General features: G+C 61.3%; 2 protein-coding genes across 2 annotated transcripts; one reads left to right on the top strand and one right to left on the bottom strand.

Moving 5' to 3' along the window:
- Positions 1 to 2,800: 2,800 nt before the first annotated feature.
- On the bottom strand, positions 2,801 to 5,816 carry BKCO1_6200029 (plasma membrane h+-atpase pma1; the record flags this gene model as incomplete). Its single annotated transcript, XM_020278065.1, has 2 exons — positions 2,801 to 5,379; positions 5,438 to 5,816. The coding sequence occupies 2 exons, from the start codon at positions 5,814 to 5,816 to the stop codon at positions 2,801 to 2,803; spliced, it is 2,958 nt and encodes a 985-aa protein (XP_020126576.1).
- A 3,269-nt stretch (positions 5,817 to 9,085) lies between these two features.
- BKCO1_6200028 (nad dependent epimerase) lies at positions 9,086 to 10,171 on the top strand (the record flags this gene model as incomplete). Its single annotated transcript, XM_020278064.1, has 1 exon — positions 9,086 to 10,171. The coding sequence occupies one exon, from the start codon at positions 9,086 to 9,088 to the stop codon at positions 10,169 to 10,171; it is 1,086 nt and encodes a 361-aa protein (XP_020126577.1).
- Positions 10,172 to 14,398: the final 4,227 nt, after the last annotated feature.

Genomic DNA, 14,398 nt, shown 5'->3' with positions numbered 1-14,398 from the left:
CGACGTGGTGATAGCCCGGTGGTTGGTGCATCTCTGCTGCGGCCCAGCTTGTCCCCACGCAAGTCTGCCTTGTGCCCTGCCCCGGCCGGCGTGCCACGCGCTGCACGCGCGTGCGGAGAAGTACGCGCGCCGCACACGCCCGCCCGCCCTGCCCTGCCAAAACGAAAGGCCGCACCGGGCGCCCGTATGCCCAGAGATTTGCTTACTGCTCGGACCTGGACGTCCGGCCTCGGAAAATCCGTTTTTGCTCCACCATGACGTAAGGCGCCCGTGGCACGTCGCGCAAGGCAGGCGAGGCGAGCGAGTCGGGTCTTTTGGGGGCCAGGACTTGGCTGGGGTGGTTGGAAGAACGCTGCTCCGCAAGGCGCGCGCTGAGCCGTCCGTTCGGTCGGTCGGTCTCCACGCCGTGTCGTCGTCGCCGCGGTTCCGACTTCTTGGCGGATTTTGGGGTCACTTGCGGGAGAAGCCCGTTTTTCTTTTTTTTTTTTTTTTTCAGTGGAAACCCGGGGTGAATTCGGGGAAGCTATTTGATGGGGATGCCGAGGTGTGGGATGGGACCATGGGGCGAGCAGGCAGGGAAGCGGCAGGCAAAGGCAAGCCAGCCGATGCGGCGAGGCGGGCGCTTCCAGAACGGCCATGATACGTCGCGATGCGCGCGCCGAGCCCGGGCGACGAGCGGCAGGGTCGATGATGATGCACATTGCACAGGGAGGATTATTGGCCGAGTGCTGAAGATGAGGCAGGCAAGTCGTCAGGCATGACGGTAGCACGATGCAGACGCACATTTCAGCCTCCTTGGCAACACTCGACGACAGCTTGGCGTTTGCATTGCTGAAGGACGGCTACCGTGCTACTGTCAGAAGCTGAAACACCATTCTGTGCGCCGTTCTACGCATGCTGAGGAAAACAGGAATTAAAATGGAGAGCACCGACGCCGCTGCCTCAGACAGAGTCGTTGATTGCTATAGCACAGTCAGGTAATCCGCCCGGTTCCAGCCCCAAGGCATCAGGGCGCCCTCCAGCCAGCCGCGATTGCACTCCCGTCCTCGTCTCAATAATGTCAGGCAGCGTGTGGTAGCGCCGCGTCGCCAGCCACGCTCAACCGTGGCTATAGCAGGCCCGCCGCCCGGCCGCGATGCAATCATCAGTCCACAAAGAATTTTTGCAAGCGTGCAGAGCGACATGTAGGGTTCAGTGCTGCCCCATTCCCTGTACAGTTGCGCCGGAGCAAAGGCCGCCAGCCAGCCCCAATGGATTTCGACAAGCCGATCCAACCCTTCCGTCCCAGATCTGTACGCCCGCAGTGCCATTTTTTCCCTTCCTTTTGCGCGCATACCCAGCCCTCGATGCTCTGCCAACAAGCCAATAAACTCTCCATCCTGCACATGGCCGAAAGCGCACACAGCCGCCCCACGGGGCCCGCTGACTCGCTCCCCACGTCATCGTCTGCGTCGCGTCGCAATGGTCGTAAGCAACACGACGTTGCGAGAAAAAAAAAAAGCAAACGAGATTGGGACGCGTTGCGAGACGCAGCAATAATCGTCCAGACGCCTCCTCCGGCGCGTAAAACAGGTTTTTCGTTCCCTTTCGTGCACTTCCCAATCGAGGAAACCTGCCCACTCAGGCTCCGCCCCAATCTGTGAGGAAATGAGAGTCTCCGAAACCCCGGTCCCTGGTGGAATCCACACCCCAGCCGTGTGGAATTCTGGTTTTTGATAGTAGTGGTGCTGTGCAGTGAGATGTCCCGTTAGTCCGCGGGCGGGCGTCCGTCTGGCGTCGGTCCACCCAGCAACCAAGCCCTCGTCCTCTCCCCATCATCAATAATCATCATCCCCGATCCCAACAACACAACAACACGCCAGACGCCACGAGGCGTCGTCGCATCGCACCCCTCCCCGCCCCCCTCCCCTGGCCCTGCACCACGACACAGCCCATTGCCGTTCCCAATTCCCTTTTGTTTTTCTTCCCTGTTCCCCAGTCGTGGACACTTGGCTCGAGCTCGTCAGCTGACGGGCGAGTGAGGTTCCCCAGGGCGACCTGTGCACCCAGCTCTTGACCTTGCTATGCTTTTGGGAAGGAAGAAGGGAGGCGGGGGGGTGTGGTAGTGGTGGTCCCTGTGCGGCCGCTATCAGCCGAGTGCGATAAACTAGTGGCCCAGCTCGTATTGTGACGGTGTGCCCCATGGATGGTCCAGGGCGCCGACGGCCCGGCGAAATTGCGACCGGCAGACCCGACGGTCGCCTAAGGCTGGCGGAAGCTTGCGGGCGACGACAACAATGCAATCAACCGACAAAGGGCGAAGGCGCAAGGCGGTGTTCCGGTTCGACGTGTTCGTTGGGGGGAATCCACTTTGCTCGTCGCTCAACGCGGTGTAGTCAGGGGAAACGCTGATGGGGGGGTCCGGCTTGGCCTTTGCGGGTGGACCGTGTCGTTTGGGAGGCGCCAATCCCGGCCCTCGTGATGTGGATGCAGCGACAAGGTTTCCCAGGACTTGTGGGCCGGCTAAAGTCGGTCTGGGTAGGTGCGCCGAAGGCGGAGGAAAATCGCCCATGGGCCAAAGTCTCGGGGAGGGGGGGGGTACCTGTGGCAGAGGTAGCAGTACGGTAGAACAATGGAGTAAACACAACAACTGTAGAAGACTATTTTGAAGAGAATTACCTCAGATTGCTATTAGGTCTAATTGGGTCTCTATACTAGGCGAGGCATAAACATGAAAAGGAAATCTTTATCAACACCGTAACTCATCCAAACTCCTGCGTCCTTCTTCATCAAGAGAAGGACCGGAAAGGTAGGAAGACATCTAGTCCTCCTCCTCCACAGCCGTCTTCTGGACGATCGTGTAGCGGCCCCTTCCATCGGGGTCGATCTCGTGCTCCAGAGCAAGCTTGGAGAGGCGGCTGATGATGTTCTCAATGCGCTCGTCCTTGTGGCCACGGTTCTTGCGGCCGAGGTCGGCAAGACCGGGCAGGCGGTTGAGCAGGAAGTAGACGATGGCGATGATGATGGTGACACCGATCGAGTAACACCAGACAACGACGACGGTGACGACGTCGGTCCAGCCATCGCGGCGCTCGACGAACGCAGACTTGGGCGAGGTGGGCTGGGGGTCACCCGAGAGCCAGCCGAAGATACAGAAGATGGTAGCCAGAGCATCGACACCGAAGATGGCGAAGATGAGCTGCCACGAGGGCCACGTCTTACCGCCACGGGTGACGAAGATCAGCCAGTTCTCAGTGAGCGACACCTCGAGGAAGAGAATCTCCTGGACGGAACCGAAGTTCTGGACGAAACCGCCGGACTTGAGGAACATGGCGCCACGGATGATCCAGGTACCAGCAGCAAGCATGCAGCCAAGAACAACCGAGATGATCCAAATCTTGGGCAGCTGCCACTCGACAGGGCGCTCATCAGAGAAGGCGTTGTCGTAGGCGACGGCGACGGTGGCAAGATCGGCGAACAGGGCAATGAAGACGATCAGCTCGGAGCGGATGGTCTCGTTGATGATGATCATCGAGGAGACGAGGTAGATCTCGAGATGCAGGCAAAGAGCGATACGGTACTGGATGTAGGCCTTCATGCGGTTGAAAATCTGGCGAGAGATCTTGATGGCGAGGACAATGGTGGACAGACCGGGAGCAAGGAAGACGATATCGGCGGCAGCCTGGGCAGCCTCGGTGGAACCCTCAACGGCAATACCGCAGTCGGCCTTCTTGAGAGAGGGAGCATCGTTGACACCGTCACCAGTCATGGCAGTCAAGTGACCACGCTGCTGAAGCATCTCGACGACCTGGTACTTGTGCTCGGGGAAGACCTCAGCGAAACCGTCGGCGCGCTCAACAAGGTCGTGAGCGGCAGCGCCGGTCAGACCACCGTGGATGAGCTTCTCAGAGTTGTAGACCTTGGTACCAAGAGCAAGCATCTTGCAAGTCTCCTTAGCGATGGCAATGGCGTCACCAGTAAGCATCTTGACGGGGACACCAAGGTTCTGGGCCTCGAGGATGGTCTGGGCAGTGTCCTCACGCGGGGGGTCGAACATGGAGAGCAGACCGAGAAGGATCCAGTCACCATCGTTCTTCTGGTAGGCAACACCGAGCGAACGGAAACCACGGCGAGCGAACTCGGTAGCCTTGTCGCGGTAGAGATCGGCGACCTCCTTGGAGCAGTTGGCGAGGTTGACGATGGCCTTGGGGGCACCCTTGGCGCAGACGTACTTGTCACCGTTGAGCCAGCAGATGGAGGTAATGCGCTTGGAGACGGGGTCGAAGGGAGTGAACTTCTCAGTCCTCCAGGGCTGCTGAAGGATCTCACGGGCCTTGGGGTAGCGCTTGAGCGAGAGAATGGTGACCTTGTCGATGGGGTCGAGCGACTTGATGTTGTGCGAAGAGGCGAGAGCAGCGCAGGCCATCATCCAGTTGACATCCTGGCCCTCAGCGACGTAGGGCTCACGGAGAGAGAGCTGGTTGGCAGTGAGGGTACCGGTCTTGTCAGAGCAGAGAACGTCGACACCAGCGAGGGACTCGATGGCAGTGAGCTTCTGGACAATAGCCTTCTCCTTGGCGAGGTAGGCGGCACCGACGGCGAGGGTGGTGGTGGTAACGACGGGAAGACCGACGGGGACACCGACGATGAAGAGAATCAGAGCGTAGTGGAGCAAGTTGTTGGAGCTGTCCTCGGGAGTCGCGATCTTGAGCGAGCGGAAGAAACCACCAATCCAAGCAACGAGGATGAAGAAGACGACGAGAACGAGCAGCGAGGTTCCAATGGAGTCCATGATGGCCTTGAAGTGACCGGAGTCCTTGGCGCCAGCAACGAGGGAGGCGGTGCGACCGACGAAAGACTGCTTGGCCGAGGTGAGGGCAACGCCGTAGGCCTTGCCGCGCTTGCAGCCGGTGGTGTAGTAGCAGACATCGCCCATGAACTTGTCGACGGCGAGGGATTCACCAGTGATGGCGGACTGATCGCAGGCAACGAGGGGCTGGCCGAACTTGTGGTTCTTGTCAGACTCGTCCTCCATGTCCTCTTCCTCCTCAGGGTCATCCTCCTTGAACTTGTCGGTGTCGCGGAGCTCCTTGTAGCGCTCGAAGTCCTGGGGGCTGGTGTAGTCGCAGATCAGGCGGATATCGGCAGGGACGGTCTGGCCCTCCTCGAGGACGACAATGTCACCGGGGACGACCTCGCGGGCGAGGATGTTCTGCTCACGGCCGTCGCGAACGACGGTGCAGCGCATGGCAATATCACCCTTGAGCGAAGCGACGACATCGGCAGCCTGCTTCTCCTGGTACCAACCGACGATGGCGTTGAGCACGAGAATACCGATGATGACACCGAAATCAATCCAGTTACGGAGACCGGCGGCGAGCAGAACAGCGACTTCCATAGCTACGGCGGGTGTCAGCGATCACGTGGTCGGCAAATGGTACATGCGGCGGGAACTTACTGTAGAGGACGGGACCCTGGAAGAAACCAAGGAACTTGAGGAACAGGTTCTCCTTCTCGGTGGCGATCTCGTTCCAGCCGTGCTTCTTGCGGCGCGACTGGACGTCGCCCTCAGAGATACCGGTCTGGATGTCGGCCTCGAGCCAGGCAGGAGGAACGGTCACGTCGCCGCCGGGACCGGCCTTGGACTTCTTCCAAGGCGCGTACCAGGGCGCCTTCTTGGTCTCGCCCTCCTCCTCGTGGCCCTCCTCATCGTGGGCGGCCTTGGGGTCGCGGTAGGTGGTGATGAACTTCTGGAGAGCGGCGTACTCGTCCAGGCCCTCGTACTCGTCGGGCTTGGGCTGGGCGGCGTCGCCCTTTTCGATGTCCTTCTTGCCCATGGTGTGGCGGTGGGTGAGCGCGTGGGCTCGGGTGGAATTGGCTCAGAGAGTGTTGTTGGTTGGCCAAAGTAAAGAGGGAGAAAGCAGAACGGAGGTGGTTGCCCGTCGCTGCGGAGGATTGCGGTCGGCGAGCCGGGCGCAGCACAACTTGAACGCTCGATCAGGACACGAGGGGACGAACAAGAGTAGCGAGCAAAGAGCCTGGGGCGTGGGAGAGTTTTTATGGATGGTCGGGCAGGTCTTCGCAGCTCGGCCGGCGGAGGGCCCTGGTCGCGGTAGCGCGGACACGGGACCCCTGGCACGCACCGAGCTAGCCAGTGACGAAAGAACCGATTCTTCTTAGGTGGTGCGTGCCGTCCTTGCCGCCTCAGTCCTCGGCCGCCAGAGCAGGGCGCTGGGCCGGGAGTCAGCCGCGCGATTTTTCGCGCCGCTGAGACTCATCTCCGAAGCGTACCCCACGGTCTAAGCAGTTACGTCAACCCGATAAGCGACAGCGGCGAGTCGGCGCGCGACAAAAGCGGTCGAGCAGACTGGGCCTCATGCAGCCCCCAGCCGACACGCGGTTTCGCCATCCTGCGCCGCGCAGAGCTTGGCCGGCGAATGCGCGCGCGAGGAAAAAAAAGTCTGCTCGCGCTGGCGCCCTGGGGCTCTGCCGCGGGCGCAGCCGCACCCGGAGTCGCGGCCGGGCTGGAGCAGCCAGCTCCATTCCTCACTGCGGCTCCCCCAGCTACCAGCAGCTGCGCGCAGGCGGCACGCACTGACAAGCAACGCTTGGCAGGCTAGCGTGCGGTAGCGTGCCGAGCTACGGTGCCGTGCGCGGGCGCACTTATTCCCACCCAGAGCTTAACCGCTTTGGCGCTGGTGGGCGCCTGAGCACCGCGCTGCGCGATTTGACGTCGTATGGGGACCTGGAGTCGCTTCCTGCAGCCTCTTGCCTGTCCATCGCACCTGCGGCCGAGATCAGCGCGCGAGCGACAGCGCCGCCGCTTGCCGCGCACATCTTTTCCGCCGCCGCCGCCACCTGCTACGCACCCTACGCACCCTACGCACACCCTATGGCGCTCCGCGGGGCGCGCGACGTGCCAATCCCCCCGGTGTCATGGCCAAGCCGCGCCCAGCGTCGCCTTCCCTGGCCGCCCGCGACACAGCCCTTCTCCACGTCGCCAGCAGCGCGACGCAGCTGCGGATGCCAGCCATCTGGATCTGCAGGGTGCCGGGGCTGGTATTGCCCAGCGGTGGACCGCCTGGGACCGCCTGGGAGTTGGGACCGCCTGGAGATGACAATTGTGGAGCGCTGGGCGTTTGGAGCCTCGCGGCACTTGGCCCAAAGCCGCAGGCCAGCGCTGGTCGCTCCCGCGCAAGAGGGACGCTGCTCGCTGCTGCCGGCGCCGGGCTGCGGGATGCTGCACAACAGCTGTCTCTCGGCTCTTCCAGCATGCAGATGCGCCTGGTGCGCGCGCCCCCCAATGCGGCAGGCCGCCGTCCGCCCTACCGGCGTGAAAATGCCTCGCACAGGCACGCACTTTCTGACGTTGGACTGGCGGTGACCACCGCGGTCAAGCAGCCAGGCGCACACGGGGCCGCTCGCGCGCTCGGTGCGAGGTGGTTCCTCCTGGAGGAGCGTGTGCCTGCCCCAGCAGCGACCGCTCCTCCAGAGCTCGCACCGCGCTGCTACCTGGCCGGTGGGGAAGACTGGCCTTCCCGGGTTAGGGAACTGCGCGGGCGGGGCCTGGCCAGCCAGTGACAGCGCGGCTCCGTGCTTCTATGCATGCTTCGATGCAGCGAGCGCCGCGAGATCGCCAACGGCCGACTCGGGATGGCCTGGCGCTAGACAGGGGCCCATGGGCCAGCATCGCGTCCCGGCATCCATATCGCGGCGGGCCGTTGCTGATGTTGACAGCAACTTTGCTGTCTCTGCTTTCCTGGGCCGTGGCACCTTTTCGGTGTGCTCGGCCGACCGACACTGGCTGTCCTGGGCCTGGCTGTCCTGGCCGCCCGTGCTCGCCAGCTCCATGGATGCTCGTGTGCGCTGCCACTTCGCGCTGCACCCGCCCGTGCCACGCGACACAAAGCCGACGCGCTCACCGCCCGCCGTGTTTTGCCGCGGCGCTGGTCGCAGCGTCCGTCGGTCACCACGCACCGCTCACCACTCACCACTCACCGTCGCCGGCGCCCAACCGCCAGCTTCCCTGTCTGGGAGGTAGTCGCCTCCTGCCTTCCATCGTCCCGCGCGACGACTGTGACGGCTCCTGCGACACCACGACCGGTCAATTGCGCGCCGACGATCCATTGCCTGGTAAAAGTTTTGGCGGAACCGGGATCCAGACCGGCGCGACGCGGCCGAACCACTTTGCGCAAAACGCGCCTTCGCGGCCAGGGCCAATTTAAACGTTCGTTAGTCGGGAGGACGGTTTCCATTGTGTTTCGGGCGCCCGCGTCCCGCGCGGATTTACAGTTTTCCCAGCTCGAAGCCGACGGGACCGCCTTTCAACAGCCGCGCATGGCAGACGCCGCGAGTCGGCCCTTTTTTTTCCAGAGAGAGCAGTCTGGCGCGCGGTGAGGCGGGCGGGCGGGCGTGCGGGCATGCGGGCGTGCGCGCACGGCGACCGGGGAGAGCTTCTGCAAACGGCGCCCGCGATGCTCTGCCATGGCCCAAGGGCCTCATTTCCCGCCCTCAGCGCCGGCGACTCGTGGAGGACCGCCCTCACTCAAGCCGGCATACGGTCTCATCGTATCTAATCTCGCTGCGGCTCCAGCCTCCTCCAGCCTCGTTTGATTGCCTCCCGTGCCTCCGCGTTTTCCAAGACAGCTCCCCCGGACTTGCTCCTGCGCCTTGGCGCGCCTGGCCGCTGTGATTGCTGCCCACAGGCCCTCACGTGCGCCTCGGGGATAACGCCCACCGCCCTGCACGCCTCGCCCGCTGTGGCCTCTTGGCCCTAGCCGCAATCGGCCGTGGCCCCTCTTTTCTTGCATCATGTCTTTCGACGACACCATGATGAAGGAGAGCGGTATCCGCTGTTGCTCGAGCAAAAACTAATCACTGGCAATGATGGAACCGCGTTCGAGAAGCTGTGGAGCTCTGCGCTCTGCGTATAAAGGCAGGAATAGGGGTTGCGGCCGAAGGATTTCTGAACGATCTTCTGCCTCTTTTGCGACTTCTTGAGCCCATCTTCATCCCCTGCAGCAATCTGCTTGGCCTTCCTGCAGCAGCCGCCAGCCGTCAGCCGCCAGCCGCCACCCGATTTCCCAGCCACGCACGTCCCGCCGCCATGGACACCGTCAAGCACGCCGCCAGCGCCGCTGCCAATGCCGTCACCCCCGGCAACAACCAGACGATCCTCGTAACGGGTGGATCGGGCTTCGTGGCTGCCCACGTGCTGAACTCGTTCCTTGAGAAGGGATACAAGGTCCGCACTACCGTCCGCTCGGAGGCTACCGCGGACAAGGTCCGCAAGACGCACACCAAGTACACCGAGTCGGGCCAGTTGACCTTTGCCATCGTCAAGGATGTGGCAGAGGCGGGCGCTTTCGACGAGGCCGTCAAGGGCGTGGACGGAGTGGTGCACACCGCATCCCCCTTCCAGTTGAGTGTGGAGGACAATGTCAAGGATCTGCTTGATCCCGCCGTTAAGGGCACCACTGAGATTCTCGACGCGATCCACAAATACAACCCCGGTGTGAAGCGCGTCGTCGTCACTGCCTCGTTCGCGTCCATTGTCGACCTCTCCAAGGGCCTGCGCCCCGGCCACGTGTACACCGAAGCCGACTGGAACCCCGTCAGCTGGGAGGATGCGGCCAACACTCCCATTGGCGCCATTGCGTACTGCGCGTCCAAGGTCTTTGCCGAGAAGGCTGCGTTCAAGTTCGTCGAGGAGAAGAAGCCCAACTTCACCGTGGCGACCGTCTGCCCGCCCATGATCTACGGCCCTAACGCGCACTACGTCGATGACTTCGGCAAGCTCAACACGTCTTCGGCGGAGATCTACACCTTCATCAAGGGTGACAAGAACGAGCCCGGCGATGCTGCCTTCCCTGCTTTCGCTGACGTGCGCGACGTCGCGGAGGCCCATCTGCAGGCGTATCAGAAGGAGGAGGCTGCTGGTCAGCGCTACTTCATTACGTCGGGCAACTACAGCAACCAGCAGGTCTGCGACGTCATCCGCAAGCACTTCCCCGAACTGAGGGACCGTGTGCCAGAGGGCACCCCCGGCGCGCCTCTGGCCGACATGTACGGCGTTGATAACAGCAAGGCGGCTCGCGAGCTTGGCATCAAGTTTCACACCCTGGAAGAGACGATCGTTGACAACGTCAAGAACCTGCTGGAGCTCGAGAAGTCTCTTGCCAAGACGGCCTAAACAGCGCCACCGTGCAATGCATCTTGTGGGGGATTTGCAGGCTCAATGCCTTCTTTGTGGCCATTTCTTCCGTCTGAGACGGCGGCTGTTCGAGATGTTTGGTGTTAAGGCTGGGATACCGTGGGACGGGATAGAAGCTCTTCAAGGCTACGGCCAAGAAGACTTATAGATAGACGAGACGTATACGACAAGATAAAGAGTATAAGAAGGACATATGTAATGCCCGATGAAGAAGTCTCCGACAGTGATGAAACCTCAAACCTGGTACGTCGAAACTACCGGCGACGTCGAGTTTCTCTTGGCCACGCTGTCCCGCGTTTCGGAAGCCACTACTCCATCGACGGCGGTTAAACGCAGGGTTTCTCTGGTTTTGGCCCCACGACCGAAACTTCCCCAGACCCCGACGGCTCCCTGGGGCATCGGCCTTCTGGGAAGTTCAGCCGACAGACGAGGCTACCCTGCTACGGCGGCCTGAGGTAAGACATGGAAGCGGCAAAAAGCCTCACGGATCTCCAGGCATCACGTACTTTTTGGTCGAGGCCGGCTCAATCTCAGTCTCAGACCCGGCCCGGCCCGCCTCGGCCGGCGCCCACTCATCATCTTCCCCCTCTCGAACGGACTTCCTATTCGGGCAATAATGAGGTTCGGGGAGACCGGGTGGATTCCGGTGGGGGAGGAGGCGTTGGCGGCCGATGTGAGGCTAGCCCAACGCCTCGTCCCGCCTCCTCCCCACGGTCTGCCATGGTATCTTCCGCGGCGAAATAGGAAGTAGGTGGCAGGGCCAGGCTCGACGGCAGGCTAGGCCAAGAACGAGAGCGAATTCGAGCACGGAAGCTCCGGCATCGGCAAATTCTGGAAGGGCTGTGGAAAGATGGGGGAGAAAATGGCTCATTGCAGCGATTATCTATCGCCAAGGGCGCTCATGGCCGTTGGTCGCCACCCGGCTAGACCAGGCGAATGATGTGCAGCGGAAGGGAGGGACGGACACACGGAAGGGAAGGGAATCACTCGGGGCCCAATTGACGCATTTTCGCCGGTAGGGCTGACGGATGGGGGAGTGCGGGATGATGACGCAGGTGGTGCAGCGGACGGACAAGGTGAGGGATTTTGAGGTGCAAGGAACCACGGCCTGGCAGCCAACCACCAGACGAGCCCGACCACCCTCACGCCTCCGCCGGATGCGACGCTCGGGCGTCCTCGGGTCAGCCCTACGCACCAGCTACCACCAGTCGCCGTCGCCACAAGGCGCGCGCGCGGGATGCCAGAGCGGCTCGAGCTAGGCGTTCCTGCGCCGTCGTTGCTGACGGTGGCCGAGCCGAGCCTGATGACTGCCTGCATGGCTGGGAGTCGGTCTGGAGAAAAAAAAAGCCACTCAGCCGCAAGGCAGCGGACGAGGCCGCACCTGTCGCCTTCGCTTCGCACTATCGCTTTCCTGCTCCTGCTCCTGCTCCTGCTCCCCCGTCACTGCTGCACGCCGGCCTTCTTCGACGCCTGCGCCCTGACAATGTCTCAGTGCGACGTGAGGCATTATTTGCACAATCAAGCGACGCGCGACGAGGACAATTAACGCAACGCAGGTACGTACACAGCACAATCGCCGAGTGGTCCACGGGCGAGCGACGAGCGAACATGGACGTCGAGGGGCCTGGAACGACTGGCTTCAGATTGGAGGACGCCTGGCGAGCGACACAGCGCAAGCCGCGCCCCCAACGCGCGCGCGCCAGTCTGTCCACAGCCGCGAGCATCAATGCGCAACCTCAGCTGCCAGCAGCACCAGCACCGGCACCAGCACCAGCACCACCAGCTCACCGACGGCAGTTGCTCGCATGTCTCCTCGGCCGCCAACGCCGACGATGGCGCGAGACGGGCGCGACGCGACCGAGCTGTGCCGCGCGACTGCGCTGCGCGGAGATGCTTCGGATAGCCCTGCCGGCCGCCAGACACCGGCGAGCGCGTCGCGAGGATTAACTCGTTCGGGCTCGCGGACGCCCATGCAGCCCCCATGCCTCGAGTCGACGTCCGCTCCAGAGTCGCCAATTTCACGGCTAGCTTTCGAGTGTGACGCTGGGTAGGATGCAGCCAGCGTGTCGATCGCAGTAACTCAGCAGCGCAAACCGTCGCACCTGCCTCCTGCCTAGAAAGCCTATTGCGGCGGGCCAAGATATATCCATTTGGCCAAGACAGGCGGACTGGAAGAAACAATCGCACCGCATCTGTTTTCTCCTACACTCCTGCACATCGCTCTTGGCCTTGGGAGACGAGCATCGTTGGTGAGCCTATTGGCGGCGCGCCGCTGCTGACGCGGTACAATGGCGCCTATCCGACACACGCCGATTGCGCGTATCCGCTTCGTATTGGCTTTGCGCCAGATACGCCCAGCAGGCCGAAACGCTGCAAGCTCACACCTGCGCACACCAGAGCTGTGGTGCGCAAAGCCGACACCACGGGCGCGGACCATGGACACGAACAAAGTGCCGCCGCCGCAAGCCGCACCCTTAGGGTTTTCCGCTCTGGACTGGCTCCTGCGGCACTAGCCGTAGCTACGGTTGCATTCGACCACGAGAGCCTCACCGCGTCGCTGATTGGGCACTGACGGACAGGAGGCCGTGGCTCGCACTGGCGCGCTGCTGCCAGTCCTACTACTACTCGTCCAGCCAACCCATTAGTAGTCCGGCCGAACACCCGTCACGGCCAAGGGCTGATGAGACGGCGCATAGCGGGAGAATTTGCCGTGCCGTGGCAGCTCGCGAACTCCGTGCGCTCCATTGGGCTGCCCGTTTTTTCGCCGAAATGAAGGCACGTGACTGGGGATGAGGCGGCCGGCAAAGAAGCTCTGGGGTCTGTTCTTTGCGGCAGTTCAGCTCCCGTCGGATCTACACCGTGCTCTCCGTCTGCGACGCAGCCTCGCCCTTTGACGCGGTCCTGGCAGGAAATTGGAAAGGGAGACGCGCTTCTTTCAGAGCATCAAGTCCGCGAGCCGCGGAGCTACTATCGACCATCGGCGAATAACTAGCGTCCGCCCTGCCGAGCCTACACTGGAAGTGATCGCGCTTCCAGGATCACGACGCGAGATTGGAAGCTGCGAAACGTGTTGGTCAGCCCTGGGATCGCTCGCCATGGGGCCAGGTTTGTTAATTCCATCGTCATCCCCTTGTGTCTCCTTCGGCCGAACCATCTGAGCTTTACTGCTTTTTTTCTTTTGCGCCGGCCATGGTGCCATTTTCTGAGCTCGCCTCCAGACTGCGACTACTGTTGCCGACTCGTGATGCGCTTACTGCCAAGGTCCTAAGGACCCTAAGTGTCGTTGTCGATGGCCTGGTTGAAAGTCTCAATTTCATGTCCCTCGTATGACGTCGTGCCAGTCGTGGGTCCACCTCGTCGCTCGTTGACAATAATGGAAATGCGCGTCTTTCGTCAGTTCTGTGTCTCCCCCTGACACACAGCAGGCTCAGGGCTTGCGATAGGCTACTCCTCCACCCACGGCTGTTTCCTTTGACTATTCTCTGGTGCCCCTTTCGAGCACTACGACTGCTGCTGGAACAGCAGAAAACATCCTTCCCTTCCGCGTCGAGCCGCGCGCCGTGGGATGCTGTCGGATCAGCTCACAATAAATGGGACCCATCTGCTGAGCGTCTGCTAAGAGCGCCGAAGTTCGCAATCGCGCTTTCACAGGCGCGGGAGATTTTGCGACTTCACCCCTTGCTTCCGTGCTCTCCTGTGCCTTGGTTGACCGTGGTGATAGCGTGAATCAGGGTGTTCGCAGCTCCATCACGTGGAATCTAGGCCCCTGTGAACATGGAAATGCTCAACAATAGTTTGTGTGGTCAATAGCGTCCGTAGGCTATATTTTGGTGGCGTTCGCAGTCAGTTTCTTATTCTATATCGTTTACCAAAGACTGCCATGTTGGTGAATATAGCCAGACTTGAGATGTTAGGTCTGGAATATCGGAGCTGCTGTTGCGCTCTCACATGATATCTACGTTGAATTTATAACTCTGGTCCCTTTTTCAAAATCTGTCGTCCTTCTAAGGAATCTTCCGCTATATAAGCCAACCGCATTTAATGTTTCTATTTCGTTTGCATATATTAGTTGCCATGGTTGAACCACAATTAATTAAGCCCATTTAAGTGACCATGGCCGGTTTGCACTATAGCTACGTGTAGAAAGATGATAATTCGTAAAAGTTGCCTGAGATAATGGCCGCCATAAATTTGACCCTACTTGGA

Source organism: Diplodia corticola (genome assembly GCF_001883845.1).
Source record: "Diplodia corticola strain CBS 112549 chromosome Unknown scaffold62, whole genome shotgun sequence".
Lineage (NCBI taxonomy): Eukaryota > Fungi > Ascomycota > Dothideomycetes > Botryosphaeriales > Botryosphaeriaceae > Diplodia > Diplodia corticola.
The sequence above is the reverse complement of the archived record's forward strand: the minus strand, read 5'-3'. Positions and strand labels throughout refer to the sequence as shown.